This window comes from Nannospalax galili, unplaced genomic scaffold, assembly GCF_000622305.1.
Source record: "Nannospalax galili isolate Female #2095 unplaced genomic scaffold, S.galili_v1.0 scaffold1007, whole genome shotgun sequence".
Lineage (NCBI taxonomy): Eukaryota > Metazoa > Chordata > Mammalia > Rodentia > Spalacidae > Nannospalax > Nannospalax galili.
This window is the reverse complement of record NW_008355473.1, coordinates 1,051,805-1,068,370: the sequence shown is the minus strand read 5'-3', so window position 1 is coordinate 1,068,370 and position 16,566 is coordinate 1,051,805. Positions and strand designations below refer to the sequence as shown.

The 16,566-nt window shown below is 42.3% G+C and overlaps 1 protein-coding gene across 1 annotated transcript in view; it reads right to left on the bottom strand.

The window, feature by feature from the left end:
* Positions 1–16,566, bottom strand: part of LOC103749871 (liver carboxylesterase 1) — a gene marked incomplete at its 3' end in the record, with an annotated part of 42,843 nt that overhangs the window by 20,092 nt on the left and 6,185 nt on the right. Inside the window, 6 exon segments of the mRNA XM_017803075.2 lie at positions 1,396–1,536; positions 4,975–5,013; positions 7,657–7,761; positions 8,447–8,551; positions 12,347–12,500; positions 14,220–14,353. Of these exon segments, the coding sequence (XP_017658564.2) occupies positions 1,396–1,536; positions 4,975–5,013; positions 7,657–7,761; positions 8,447–8,551; positions 12,347–12,500; positions 14,220–14,353 (678 nt within the window).

The window sequence follows — 16,566 nt, the reverse complement described above, 5'->3', positions numbered from 1 at the left end:
TTATAAGGCCTATGTTTCTGAATATAAATCCACTTGTATATGCATACTATGTATAATATATACACACAATAATCCTTCAGATAGTGAAGTGACATTTAGGCCAGCATATTGTAGAATAACACAGGGAGAGATGACACAATCCCTACCCCACAGGTGACTCAGGAAGCCAAAATCAATCATATGGCTGTGTTTATTAATGACCTCTGAAATTCTTCTCCAGGGAGAGTTGTATAACTGCCAGTGTGACCAGATCCTGTCCAACCTTTGCACTCAGAGACTTCACCCAACTCCAGCACAGCTTCTGGTAACTAAAGTCTATGCCTTACTGTGATACCAGTCTCTATTCAATGCCTGTCTTGGAAAGCACAATGCATTCAGTTGAAATTACTCTTCTCCAGGCTAAATTTGGTGATGGGCAGACTGGCCCTGAGCCCTCTCCTAGACCAGTTATTTTAAAGAGCTTGCAATTATCAATTCTTCCTCTGCCCTTTGAGACACAAAGTCCCCACCAAAATTATTTCCTCAAGGACTTGTGAGAAACATATCTTGTCACATTTTAAACCTGTTAGAAATGTGAACATTTAGGAAGACAACTCTTGATCTCCTTTCTAGTTGTTGTGGAAGATAAAGGCCTAATTTTGATGAGGGCCTTACTTCAACTTACAGCTGTGCCTCTGGTCATGATGAAAGAGAAATCTGTTATTCTTGCACATAAGCATGAAATAAATTCAGTAACCTCATGACATGGACTCACTGCTCACACCACTGTGCCCTTCAGAGTTCACCCAAGCCTCAAAACCTCCCCAGGTATTCCTGTCAGAGATCTGAACTTAGGTCATGATTCCCTTTTCTGTACTGAAGTTATACTACAGAATCAGATGCACCTTATTGGCTTAATCAGTATCTTCTGTGTATATCATTGGCATATTAAAATCCTCCTTAGCTTTTAGAAGCCAATTTTACATTCAATCAGTTGTCTCTGATTTGTGGCGATGAGTCATCTAAGAGCACCTGGGGAGGAAGGTGGTCTACGCACGGGGCCTCTGGAAGCTGTTCTATCGCGATCTGACTCTCCTGAACTCCAGCTTCTTACCCTTTCCAGATGTCTTTGGTGGCTCTCTTTGCACAATTGTTATCTCTACAGGCCCTCTCAAACCAGGAATTTCATGATTCTTTAAGAAAAGATAGTGTTTGTGGATAGCAGTTCTCAGCTGCAAGTCCCAGAGGGCAGTTGGATCATTCCAGAAAATGTTTCCAAAGAACCATCCATTCATGGAAATGAGCATAAATTCCCTGGACCCAGAAAAGGTTGAGAATGGGAAGAAGTCATAGAAGTAAAGTTGGGATTGTGATGGTTGAGACTGTACATCTGATTAAGAGTCCATATGTTCTCACCGTGGGAATCAGCCAGCCAAACTCATGCCTGGTGATTCCCACCATATATGGCACTATGTTGATGTTTTTCTCAGCCAGAAGCTCTTCTGGTGTCTTCAGCAGCACCACTCCATCAACCACAGTGTGCAGGAAAGGATAGCTCTGAGGAAAACAGAAATGTAATATCTCCAGGTAACAACAGTGTCCACCCTCTGAGAACTTTGCCAATTATAGATTCCTGTGGCATGGTCACATAAATAATGGTCCTCAAGGGGGCTAAGTCTATGAGTTACCAAGGGCAGAACTATGACTGGGAAGCCAGCAGTGATAAGGTGGTGGTGGCAGGAAATTGTCACATGGGCTTACCCACAGTAAACTATATGCCATATGACAGATAGTCCAATCTGCCAATATGACTGTAAAGTTGCAATGAAATCTTAATTAGCAAATACTAAACCACTGACCAAGGTAATTTCAGAATTTTTTCCTGAGAGCCTCTGGTAATGACATTTTAATCACCTTTTTTGTGTCCATTCATGTTGAAAGATATATGATACAATTCTCTTGCAAAATATTATTTATATGTATAATTTATTTACAATTAAACACCAGCAGGAAGGGACTTTGTATATCCAGACCACAAATAACTGTACATTACTTTGGCTTCTGATTCACAACCATGCTATGCACTCTGTTTTTTAAAACTTTGTTATTTCATGAATCCAACAATTTAGCTGCACTCTCATCCTTCCCATCTTAGTCACATGCTATAGGTACCATATGACCACTCTACAGAATGGCCTTGGCCACAAATAGGCGATTCTCCTCTCTGTCTTTTAAACATATCATATTGTTAACTCATCAACACTGACTTCATAATCAAGGAAGTTATAACTGAAGTCTGAAGGATGCTCATCTGTGCCATGTACCTTCTTCATCAGGCTCCTCACAGCCTCCTAGGGCACTGAACAACTATTTATCATTATGCCTGAGATCATCTTAAACAGAAAAATCACTTAAAACAGCAAAATATCTAGATGTTCATCAGTAGATGAGTGGATAATAAAAATGTGATATATATATATCACAATAGAATTTTATGCAGCAGAAAATTAAGTTAGGTTACATTTTCAGGAAAATGGATTAATTGGAGTGCATTACATTAAGAAAATAATGAAGACTAAGCCAAAAACTCCATGCCACTGGATGGGTGACATTCATAGTACCAGAAGGCACTATGCAGATGGTTGGGGATGAAAGGATTCCCTATGATTCTACTCAACAATGGACCCTGCATGCTGCACACTATGGACATGCCAAGCAATGTCTGCAAGTGCAATAATGGCTCAACTAACATACATACAACTGACAAATTTCTACTTGGATAAGGCCCATTCCTAGGGGTGGACCACACATCTGGTGCTGTGGACCAGGCCTACCCCTGTGTCAAGAAAGGCTACAGGCCCTAGAGCAGAAGCCATTACAAGTATACTGTTTAATGAATATAGTACACCTACTGGGATATCTTATAACCATTTGTGTTTACATTCATGTTTTTTTAGATGTGTCTACTTCCTTCCATTTGTCTTTATAGTAGAAGAAACACCACCGAGATAGATCAATGGCTACGGCTTAAAGATGAATAATGGGGAGGCCCAAGAAGCCACTATCTCACCATGATACAAGAGAGATTTCCCTACATCTATCACCCCCTCCAAGGCTCAGGGACCTTAGTAGAAGATTGGCAGAAAGATTGTAAGAGACGGAGGCAGGGGTGGAATGTGTCCCAAGGAGTACTTGTTCCTCCAAGGGGCAGAGCCTGGTGCAGAGAATTGGCTGCAGAGAGTTAGCAAAGGAGAGGGAGCTTCGGAGAATTAGCCGTGGAGGGAGGAGTGTTGGCGCCATCTTGGCAGCAGCAGTGCAGAAAAAATGGCCCCGGTATCTCACCCATATGGACGCAAGAGGGGGCATTTACTGATTTACAGAGTGGGACGGGGCACCGGATGTTCATCTTTTGTGGCGCACTGGGTATTTGCCTTTGTAAGTTACTCTATTTCCCATAATAACACAGACCCAGGAAGATAAAAATCTCTTGTTCTCTGTCATCTGCAGGTCTTAGCATTTGTTTTCATGTATGTGCGGGGGAGTGCGGATAGTAGCTATGAAACTGGAGTGGAGACTGTGAGACAGGGGAGAGAGGTGTTGAAGAATGGTAGATGACACAAAAACAGAAAGGAGGTTGCAGTGAGATAGGTACATACAAAGAGGGTTCAGGTTAATGGGGGAGCGGGTAGCTGGGAGAAAATCAACAAAAATTTTGTTTGAGTCACGCCTGGTACTGTAAACCTGACTAACAACCCAGGAATTGGGAAGTTGCCAAAGTGACAATGGAATAACTGCCTTCTAAATGTGAATATATATAACCATAGACAAAAGCTGATCCCAACTGTAATCAGAGAAGCCTTTATAAAAAACAGCTATGCAAGCTGCCCAAGATGCAACGAACAAGCCTATCAAGGACCAACCCCACTTCCTCTATCTTCTACCTCCCAAGCCTCAAGCCTACTCCTCCCTAACTGCCTCCACTCCAACACACTGGCCTCCTGCAGCAGGACTTCGCAGAGGTTCTTCTCTCTGCCTAAAGCACTTCTTCCCCCAGGTTTCCAAATATCTGGCCTCCCTCCCTCCTCCAAACCTCGACTAAGATGCCAACTGTTCCAGGTGACTCTGCTCTTCATATCAAATCACTAGACAACTCTCTCTTCTCCAGGTGCCACTCTTATCTTGACAAACCATGATGAGATACACCATGCAGTTTAGTTTGATTTCCTGCTGTAATAACCCAATACAGAAAGTGGATCTTGTCTTTTTCACTGCCGTGTCCAAGCTCCTAACTCCCATTCTGTCACAGAGTAAGTACTTCCTTAAACTTTCTGATTCTCAGAAAAACTCTCAATTCATTCTCATAGGATTTTTCAGGGAAGTACTGTGATTCCCAGGTAGGGAGCAGAGAGTACAGTCTATAGATGCTGAAGAGCTAATGCCACCAGAGCCTGGCTACTGCTGAGAGGGATTGGTGCAGAAGGGAGGTGGAGGGGGCACTGTTGGAATTTCCTGGGAACTGGGAGGAGGGTGGTGTCCTCAAGTTCAGAGCTCCCATGATCCTTCATTGTGGTATATTAGCTGTATATTCTCCCTGGAGGCCTATACTCCTTGGCTCCAGGGTACCTCAGTCATCTCGGTCTCCTGAGCATGGAAGATTCAAGTACATCCTTCTCTCACAAGGTCATTGTGGGCACAAGAAATGTCCATTATAAGGGGATAATTGGCTCCAGGGGACACAGAGTTGCTTATTGGGAGCGCTGAATTTTGGAGTCAGGTCATCCTGGCTCTGGTCTTCCTAGGTTTGATACCCTGGCAAATGACATCCCTTCTCTGGGCATTAATAGTATATATACACACACACACACACATACACACACACACACACACACACACAAAGACACACACACACATCATGCTATTCTACATATTATAAGTCTTCCTTAGAGCTTAAAGGGTAAGACTCAACATCCTAATTCAGAAAGCAAAGGTTCTTACCTCTCTGGGGTCTCCAAGAAAATCAACAGCTGCAAATTTCTGTGGAGACAAAGGCAGAAAAAGTGAGTAAGAAAACTTCTCTGTTGGAAAACTGAACGTGTTAGCTTGTCCTCAGAGATATAAGGTTCTCTGTCCTGATTCTTTCTTAGCTAGGCCCAAAGTAAGAGGCCTCTATAGCAGGTCTGTGATGGTTAGCTTTACCTGTCAATGTGAAACATAATCACCTGGGAAGAGAGTTTCAATGAAATATAGTCTACATGGAGTTATCTTGTGGGCATGTCTGTGGGAAATTGTCTCAAGTCAATTGATGTGGGAAGATCCAACCCGCTGTGGGGGGATCATTCCTTAGGCAGGTGGTCTTGAACTGTGTGAGAGCAGGAAAACTGAGCTGAGCACAGGCAAGCAAGGGAGCATGTGTGCACTCATTTCTCTCTACTCCCAGCTGTGGATGTGATGTCAGTATCTGCTTCAAGCCCCTCTGCTATCACTTCCCCACCATGATGGACTGGAACCTGGATTTGTGAACTGAAATAAACACAGCGACAGAAATGAAGCCTGAATCGAGTTTTCTGGGCATAGGTACAGGGAGGAGGGGCATGGGAGAGGTGGGTAGCAGCAGAAAAAGGACAGGCCTGGAACCTGCTCAGAGCCACTAGAACAATGAAGAGGACGTCTGCTGCATGTGCCTGTGCTCCTCTTCATCTCTTCTCATCTGTTCTCGCTCGCAACAATACCCCAGTTTCTCCTCCAGACAGTAGTAGGATTAGGTTAAGGTGGAGAGGGACACACAGAGGCCTGGTGGGGAGATAAGGCTACAGCTGGATGGGCCTGCGGGAAAGCACTTTCCACTATACCCAACACCACATTTCCTTTTCCTTCATATCTGCCTCATGAATTCAGAAAACTACATATGAGCTGTTGAATCATGTCCCTGAATATGGGGAGCAGTTAAAGAAGATTCTAGATTCCAACCATATCTTATCACTGCACTGGTTGATCAGGCCCTGGTACAACCACCAGGTGCCTTGACTGGATTAAACATTATTTCATGGAGAAGCACAGCCATGTACTTATTGAATTTAGTGTGGTCACAGTTCAGAGTGAATACACAGTAAATATTTTCAACAGATTTGCCTCTCAGGGAAGTGACATTTGAGGACTGGTGAATGCTCATGGAAGTCTCCCATCATGGATCAGTAAAACATAACAAATATGGAAAGAAAAGAACAGTTGGGCCAAGAGGGACTTTTGCTTTGTGAAGAAGGTGTGGGTGTCAGATTAGGCATTACTAAATTCTTGTCATCTCCAACTGGTTCACTAATACTCTAGGATACATCTGGACTCCATGGAAGCCCTATGACACTGTGTTGCTTCTATGTGTCCATTGACTGATCTAATGTGGGCTTACGGCTTTCATTATCAGGCTCAGACAAGGTGACTAAGATGCTCAAAGAATTAAGAAATAGCTATTTTATAATACCCAGAATAAGGCAACTATTTCAGCTATTTGCACAGGAGGATCTAGCTTAAAAAGGAATAGTTGGTGACTTGAAGTTTTCTAAGATTTTCTGGAAGTGCTTCCAGAATTATCCATTGACCTCCAAACACACACACACACACACACACACACACACACACACACACACACACATACACGCATGTATGCCTGTGGATGTGCATCAACACACAGTACACTCTTCCTTGGTGGGATTGTAATGTACAACAGAGGTATCCTACTTGTTTCCCACATAAAAGTGAGACAGTAGCTGAAGTGTAGCAATGCAATCACTATACTTATCCAAATCCATGACTTTATTACAAATTAAACATTGGGTTCCTTTTTAACCTCCCTTCCTTACACTTATGGTTGGATGAAAGGGTGGATGAATTGACAGAGAAATAGGTGGATGGATGGGTGGATGGATGGATGGATGAATGGATGGATAAAGGGGACTGGTCAATAAAAATATTACTGCTGAACTGGAGGGATTCATTGATAAACAGATGAAAACAAACAGGTAGGTGAATGACAGAGTATTGCTTGGGAGGTCTGTGTGGAGGGATGTAGGTGGGTTAACTGAATGATTCATGGAGGGTGGGTAAGTTGAAAATAGAAGAACTAAACATTAGATGTATCTGCTAGACTGATGAGAATATAATGGATATAATTGGTTTTAAGGGCAAATGGGCAAGGGAGAGGTGACTGGGGACATAAATGGCCATCCTAGAACCCTAATTGGGACATTGTCTTAGAAAAATCTGCAGAACCATGATACTGCAGTTCTAAAGTTAATCTCCACATCAACCAATATAAATTGTGACATTTTTCCTTAAAAGCCCTTGTGTTACATGTCTTCATTCCCAAAATTCAGTTTGGTGGTTATATGTGGGATATGGAATATTTTGTCTTAAAATACACCTGAAAATAAGAATGCCAAGATAATTAAGTTTTCATAAAGCTGGGGGTCATGCAATTTATCCTTGTGTTCTTATTAAACATTTTTACATCTGAGGTGTTTCATAACAAGAAAGCAGTGACAAGTATCAATTTAGATCAGGAGATTGACACTGTTCTGAGAGGTGGGAAACTCTTCCAAGTGGTTTGGGGACAGAGGACAAAAGAACCAATGAAGACTCAGGTCAAGTACATAGGACGGGGGCCACTAGAATGGGCACACCTACCATTTTCAATGAGGTCGCCATAAGTTCATCCTCTGTCTTCTGGCGCAGGCAGTGGACCATGGCAGCTGACGTGGTGGTTTTACACCCAGCAAGAGTAGCAATTTTCTGGAAGAGATCACAAGAAACAACAGAGATCAAAAGCAATGTCCCATTCCTCAACTCCACGTAGGTAGTGGGTTCTGTCCCATTCCTAATTTCTCAAGGCAGCAGGGGATTGCTCAAAGCACGATAGACCACCAAATATGGACACTGAATCCTACAAAGTAATAACCTCCGTAAATTATTGGAACACTGACATAATCTGATTCAATAATATGTATGTCTATATTACATTACTACTGATAAAACGAGCACATTTTCATTTCTAGAACCACAAAGAAGAGGAAGGATATTCTCAAATAAAGTACCTCTAAAGAGACTGCAATGGGGATGAAAGTTTTGAAATCAAGAATTTCACAATCTGGTTTCAGATCCCATTCCACCACTCAGATGTCATCTGTAGACAAGCCATGCAATCTCTTTGTGTCTCACTTTACCCACCCATAGATGAAGGCGATGATTAGATGTGGTATGCACAGGAAGTGGCCTGAATAATGTGATTGACATGAAGATCCTTCAGAACTTGCATAATGTGGATTAGATTTGGAATTTAAAACAACCCTTCCTGTTTGCTCATTCTTGTTCCAAACAAGTCTTGAACACCTCAACTGAATATTAGAGCAAAAAAGATTCTTAAAGATCCCAGGAGAGTAGAGGATAGGGTACAGGAGCTGTCCAGCATAACACCTACCTTAGCCATGGGCCTGACATCTCTCCCAAACAGACAAGGATTAAGAACGACACTGCTCTGAGAAATGGCTCTGTGGAAGAGGTTCTTGGCCAGAGGAGACAATACCTGGCAGGGGAGAGGAGAGAAGAGCGTTTGTGCTCATTGGAGAGGTCAGTGACTCACTTATCCTTTAGTGTTCCCTCCACCTGCTACTCTCTCCTGGTCATGCACCTGGAGACTCTGGTGCTCTATAGACAGAAGAAGTCCTCACCAGTATGTCTCTAAGGCTCTCCCTGGAACCACCTCCAAAAGACCCTTAGCAAGATGAAGATAGAGCTCAAAAGAAAACAGAAAGTTTATGGCAAGTGCTTATGACAATAAGCAAGACAGTTTGATTGAAAGACAGTTTGGCAATTCTTAAAGAGAAATTTTGTTTCAGAATTTATCTGAAGGAAAGTGATACTTGAGGCTCATAAGTATGATGTGTTCCTGAGGCTGTAAAGATGGCTCAGTGTTTAATAGCACTGGCTGCTCTTGCAGAGGACCCAGGTTCGGTTTCCAGCACCCACATGGCAACTAACAATCATCCATAACTTCAGTTTCACGGGGTCCATCACCACCATCTTCTGATTTCAACAGGCCTTGCAAGACACATGGACCTACTTAAATGTAGGCAACACACTCATATTCGTTTTTTAAAAATGATGTGTGTTCCTAATGTTCCTAATGTTAAAAATTGTATAGTCCAAGGTCCCAATGAGATTGAGTGTATAAACAATGGTTCTTTCTTACCATGGAATACTATACAATTATTTAAAATGATATTACTGAAGACTGGTTGCTAATTAAGGAAATATTTTTGCAGTGTTTTAATGACAGATTTTTAAACTTTGAAATAAAATAAGACATAATTTAAATATAAAATAGAGAGAAATTTTGAATAGATGGATAGAAGAAGAGGTGACGGTTATAGAGATAGACAACATATAAATAAATCTGTGGGAAAGACCAGAGTCAAACATGTCAGAATGACCACAGTGATTATCATTAGATAGCAGGTGACTTTTTTTTTCTACCTTGGATTTATTTTATCTTATATTTTGGAATTTTCTTAGGCAATGTCTTGCTGTATAGCCCAAAATGGGCTAGAATTAATTCTGTAGCCCAGGTTGGCCTTGATCATGTGACCTTCAAACTGCAGCATCCCAAGTGCTAGGACTATAGGTATGTACCATCATACCTAGTTTCTTGGGGTTCATTTATATTTTTCCTTTATCTCTGAATTTTTACTTTTATTGAATTTTCATATGATATATTTTGATTGAATTTTGAATCTCTCTGGGATCTGCACCCCCCTTACTAACCCACCCAATTTCACTGTGTGGGGAATTGAACCCATGTCCTCTGTAAGTGCAATCAGTTCTCTGAACTGCTGAGCCATGTCCTCAGCCCCTTGATTTTTGTGTGTGTGTGTATATATATATATATATATATATAATTGTATAGAGTCAAAATTGTGTCCCCAACTGCTCTTCTGTATGGATCCATCCACTGGAGCCTAGTTAACCTACCAAGAGTTAGACCCTTAAATGAGACTGACTCTCCCCTTCCTAGAAGCCATCACTTTCCAATATTTCCTCAGGTAGGACAGGGGTTTCTTACCCACTTCCCATGTCTATGATGTGATTTTTTTTTCTGGCTTGAGCTTACATGGTACTTGTGCATGCTGTCACCTTTTCTATGAGTTCATATGAATAACTTCCCAGGTGTCTGCAAAACACTACTTTTAAACTACTTTTATGATTTTTCAGAATTTAATACAATGAATTTTGATCATATTCTCCCCTTCCTTGACTCCTTTAAAGTTTACCTCTACCTCCTTACACACCCCAAATTGTATTTGTTGTTGTTGTTTTCCCATCAAGTGAAATTTGTGTTGCCCAATCACTCCTGAGTGTGGAATCTACCCTAGAGCATAGGCAACCCACCAGGGTAACACTCCCAAAGAAAATTAACTCTTCCTCTCCCAGCAACCATTAAATGTCTATAGTTCTTCAGCCAGGGAAGGGATCTAGTACCCATCAATCCCACCATGCTGAGACGCTGACCTTGAGCATGTCTTAGCTGTTGAGCATGTTGAGCATGCTATCATAATTGTTGCAAGTTCATATGTGTAACTGCCCTGATATTTGGAAAATACTGTTTTCTCGAAATCATCTACCACCTCTTGCTCCTACAGTCTTTCTGACCCCTCTTCCAAGAATAACCCTGAGTCATGGGAGTAACAATGCAATACAGATGCCACATTTATGCTGAGAACTCTAAAGTCTCTCATTCTCCACAATTTGACCAATTGTGAGTGTCTATGCTAATTGCCCTTTACTGACAGAAGCAGTTTCTCTGATGATAGTTAAGATATGAACTAATCTAGAGGTATAGCAATAAGTAATTATAAGTTGTTTTAATACTATGTCCAGTTAGTATATTATTAATATTAGATTCTTCCTTAGGACCTATGCCCTACAGGTCCTTGGTCCCAATAATGGTGCCAGGTATGGATTCCATCTCATGGAGTGGGTCATAAATCCAACTAGAAGGAGGTTGGTTACTCCCATAACATTTGTGCCACTATTGCACTAGGGGGCATCTCTTGACAGGCAGGTCATTACTGTAATTCACATAGTACACAGCACCTTCTAGCACTATGAAAGCTAACTAATAAGGATGAAACTTCCAGGTTAGCACCTGCTTGGTTTCTCCACATCTTATGACTCATGTATGTGTTGTCTTCAGCAATAGGGTCTTACATTCAAGTTCTGGAGAGTGATCAAGGATAATGATAATAACCCATAATGCTTGGGGAACTATGGGACCCCATATTCCTCCTACACTGCTCACCTATCCCCCACACCATTTAATTCTTCCTACTCTATTACTCCCCTTTTATCCTTCGTATCACTGTATTCTATCTCACTCCTCTTAGACTTCCCTTCCCCATGGCCCCTTTCTAGTTTCCTGAACTCTATGAATATTCCAAATGAAACACATATATCTGAAGATTCAAAAGTAATATCCATACATGAAAGAAAACATGTGATGCTTTATCTCTACTTTTAAAAAATATGAACATTTCCTTTGAAATCAAAGTATTTAAATCAATGCATGTTTGAACAATGCAGTGATGGGGCTAATCCTCTGCTCAACTCTGAAGAAGCTGGAGAGGTTCCAACAGCCACCACTGTCCTCCATGGCTTCCCTCAGTGTCCTCCTGTCATATTCTCCATACCACAAAGGCATTTCCTATCCCACAGTGCACCTGTGATCCACATCCCCTGTTATATTGCTCTTCATTCCAGTTTCCATCTTGGTTTCTCACATATGTGCCCTTCAGCCCACCTTGTCACTCAGTCCCAGAGACTGTAGCCTTCTCTCTTGGGCATGGAAAAGCCATCGGTCTTCCTCTGTGGACAACCCTGCCTATTCTGAGTGTTTAATCCCCTCAATGGGTAGATCTAGTCAGGAACCAAACAATTACACAGAATCCAACTCTTGCTCTTCCAAGTTTCCTATTTGGAGTTTATACCCAAAACTAGTTCTCAAGAGAAATCAATTCTAATGTTCATCTGATTATCAATGAAAAAGATAATTCATATAACTAAGAAGAGGAAGACTGACATGATGCAGTCTACAGTTGATGTTTGTTATTGCCCAAGATACATTGGAAAAGTTCTGCATTTCCTAAGAGCCAAGCAAAGTTTGTTCCTTAGCCCTCTACCATCTGACATTGAACAATGAGTACAGCTGACCTGAATTCAGGCCTCGAAAGCATAGGTGCCTATGGCTGGGTTTCCTGGTCTCCAAGAGCTCCCATCAGTAGCCACATCAGGCATAGACAAGGGGTTTAATGCCAAGATTACTTACAAGAACAGAGACACTTGCACCTCCTGCTGACTCTCCAAAGATGGTCACAGATCCTGGGTCCCCTCCAAAGTTTGCAATGTTGTCTTGGACCCAGAGCAGTGCAGCAATCTGGTCCAAGTGACCCCAGTTCCCCCTACTGTGTTCATCTCCTGTGCTGTAAGACAACAGCAGATGGGGGCAGAGTTATTGTGACTGTCTTTTCAAGGCCAGAAAAATACTGAGGCGCTCAGTTAGCCTTCTGAAATAACTCTGGGTTCTGCATCTCTGACCTGTCTTTACTCATCCCTATGGCAATGTTCTGTGCTGGCCTCTACATCTATCTTCTAGAAACTATGTACCAAGATCTACTAAGCATCCAACTGGGATCTAAAAGTTTGACCTCAGCCAGGTGTGGTGGCACATGCCTTTAGTCTCAGTACTCGGGAGGCAGAGGCAAGATCCTGGTATCTACATAGTGAGTTCCAGGCCAATTAGGGTTACCAGGAGGCTCTGTCTTGAAACAAAATTTAGAGCTCATCTAAGAGCAAAATAGATGAAATCTTTGATTTGAGTATACCTAGATCCTACTGCAGTTCACAAACAAGCAGATGAAATGGCTGTATAATATCAGCTACTAGAAAAAGAAAATTGAGTAAAAAAGGAGTAGAAGTGGAACTATAAGGTGGTATTTGAGACTGCATAACAAAGGGAGATATCATTAAGGCAGCGCCATTTGTTGGAGATCTGCATAAAACGGGCATGTGGGTTGTACTGATTGGTTTTTATTACCAACTTGACAAAACTTGAGTTGTTTTACTGGCCTTTGGCCATGTCTGTAAAAGATTGTCTTGATTGATGATTGGTGAAGAAGGACCCAGCTCACTGTGGATGGCAACATCCCTAGTCAGATGATCTGGGCTGTATAAGAAAGTTAGCCCAGTATAATCCAGGGGAAAAGCCAGTAAACAGAGTTCTCCATGATCTCTTCTTCAGCTCTTGCTTGAGCTCCTTCCCTGACTTCCCTCAACGATGGACTGTGGCCTCAAAGTATAAGCCAAATAAACTTTCTTCCCCCAAGTTGCTTGTGGTCAGTATTTCATCATATCAGCAGAAAGCAAACTAGGACGTGGGTCTTGGAAGCATCCAAAGAACGAGTTGCTGTTGGGAGAAGCAATATGTACAAAGGCCCCGTGGCCATAGAAACAGAAGTATGAGTGTAGCTACCATGAGACACAGGTGGAGCAGGTACTGTGGGTCTTGGCAAGGACTTCTATCATTGTAAATAGCATGGAAGCATTGTACAGAGGACTGACAGGATTTATATGTCTCACCGAGTACAGAGCAATCTGTGCGGAATAGCTATAGAAGTAAAATAACAGACTTACAATAATAACTGGTTTTAACAATAACCTTGTTAGACACATGGGGCTTTGACTAGGGCAGCACTGATTGCTAGGGTTCATATATGGTTTTCCCACCAAGAGTTCAGTTGCAGAGTCTTGGGTTCTGTTGTGGCATTATTTGGCAGTGATAAGACCTGGAAACTGTGAGACTTGGTGAGAGATTATTAGGACACTGGGGATGAATCCTGGGAAGGAATTACCCTGAGTTTTTAAGAGGGAGACTGTCCCCACCCCCACCCCCATCACTGGCACCTGATCTGCCTCCGCATGGTCAGATCCCTTTTCTGTTTCAGCACAATGTTCAGGTAAAGTCTCTCACCAATGGCTCATCTGATGAATCCATACAACCTTGGGCTTTTAGCAGCTCAAACTCTAAGCTGAGTAAGTTTGAATTCTATATAATCACACAGCCTCAAGCCTTCTGTTATTTTAACAGAAAAAAAAGACCTATACAGAAACTAACATTCGGAGGACAATGTCCAAAATCTTACCTGAAGAATCCCCAGATGCCTAGGCGGTACTGAATGACCACCACCACCACATTTTCATGGACAGAGAGAGGCAGTCCATCATAGGTTGATGCCCCATCTATCACCAGTCCACCTCCGTGGATCCATACCATCACCTGAACAAGAACACAACCACACAAGTCACATGTATTCACAGGTATCAGAATTATAAAGACAGTGGAGAGCCTCTGGCCAAGTCACCAATGTCTAGTTTATGATTCAAGAAGGACATCAGCCAAACCACACCAGTGCCCAGCAAGACTCCAACACACAATCTGTCTCCCAGATCAGGCGTAAAATGACACACTCAATGCCCCTGTCTTTGTACTCATTTCTGACATCCTTTGATGATTTCCAATGAGGTCAGGCACCCACTCACAATGGTGTGGTCTTAGGCAATGACTTCAAATTCAGAAAATTGACATGGGAACAGTAGAGGCTGAGGATGTCATGTTCCGCCCATAATCCCATGACCTCATTCCTGGACCAGTCAAACAACTAAACATAAGCAAGATCCAGGCAGTATATTGTCCTACAGCTAATACCAGTAACTCTGCAGTGATAAACTAAACTTCTTTGTGATTCTTTGAGGAGGAAAACACAACCCTGATGGTGCCCCTTCCTGAAATGCCTCCTCAGCACACCTAAATCCCACTACCCAACTAAGCCCAGCTCACTTCTACTTCCTCCATGATTTCCTCAGTCATTTGGATAATGTTATCTCAGAACCTACTGTGTACCAAGGACTCAATAAGACTTGAGGGTGAGTAGATGGAATAATTTGCAATTCATGTTTTTTTTTTTAATTTGGAGAACATGCAGAACAGAGAAGAACTGAGAGTGTGTAAAATACAATTGTGTTGAAAAATAAAAATAACAGAACGTGTTCTATGAAGGAAGAATTTTTTAAGCAGAATAATCTCTCCATGACATAGGGAAGAACACTGCTCCACGTGCCAGGTTAGAAACTAAGGCCACTGCCGTAGTGAGGCATGGCGGTGGACGCCTTTAATCCCAGCTCTTGAGATGAAGAGGCAGATAGAGCCTCGGGAGTTCAAGGGCACCCTGGTCTACATAATGAGTTCCAGGCCAGCCAGGGCTACTTTGCTAGATAGCTTCAGGTTTCAACTAGACAGTTTCAATTGTCAACTGGGCACGCCTGGAAAGCAGGGATCTCAGCTGGGGAATTTCCTCTATCAGATTGACCTTTAGGCATGTCTGTGAGGCATTTTCTTTTTTAAAAAGTATACTCTAAATCACTTTTTAAAGCGATAGTTTGTGAATTTCATAAAATACGTTTTGATTATATTTAGATTCCCCTCCCCTATCTACCGCCTTACTACCTCCTACTCAATTTCATGCACATTAATATAATTGTATTATTATTATTATTATTAAGGTGTATAGAGTTAAATTTCTGTTCCCAAATACCCTTCAGAGTGTGTTCATCTACTGGGTGAGGCATTATCTTGGTTGCTGAGTGACATGGGAGGGCCCAGCACAGTGTGGGTAGTGCCACTTCTGGGCAGGTGGCCCTGGGTTTTGTAAGAAAACAGTTGAACACTGGTCAGAGGAGCAAGCCCTTGAACAAGCAGTTCCTCCATGGTCAGTGCTTCAGCTCCTATCTGCAGGTTCCTTCCCTGAGTTGCTGCCTGGCTCCTCTCCATGATGGACTGTAAGCTACAAGGTGAAATAAACCCTTTCCTCTCCAAGTTTTTGTGGTCAGTGTTTTATCACAGTAACAAAAACCTTACTAGTACAGCTAATGAGAGGTAGGGGCAGGGACTGACCAGACCATCTGATCCCAAAACCTTGTGTTAAACTCCCAATCCCTGCAGCCTGTGGCCATAGCACAGTGAGTCAGATGTCGAACAAGAGTCAAAGGTAGATCCAGAATTTAAACACAGACCTGTGGCTCTGTGACTTGTGTCCAAAAATGAAGGACTTCCTGCCTCTAGGCAGCCAGAGACCCTGTCTCATCCACACACAGGTCTCCTGTCATCTCCAGTGGTCACTTAGTTTGAAGTCATCTAGAGTGAAAACTGAGTGCAAGGGCTATTGGACAGTGACATGCTGAGGAGGTTGTGATATGCCTGTGCAAACCACATGGCAAAGTTCTTTAAGAACTTTCATTCCTCTTTTACCAGACTCCAAGTCTGACTGTGTATATGGGGCAGGTGCACTAATTGCATAACAGATGGATAAAGAAGTCAGAGATCAGGTGAATGAACCTTTGCCCCCCTCCTCCTTGTATGCTAAGAAGCATGTATAGGGCCCAGTACTGGTTCCAAGTTTAAATGTTCTTCCCCTACTCCTGGGCTCCATGCTA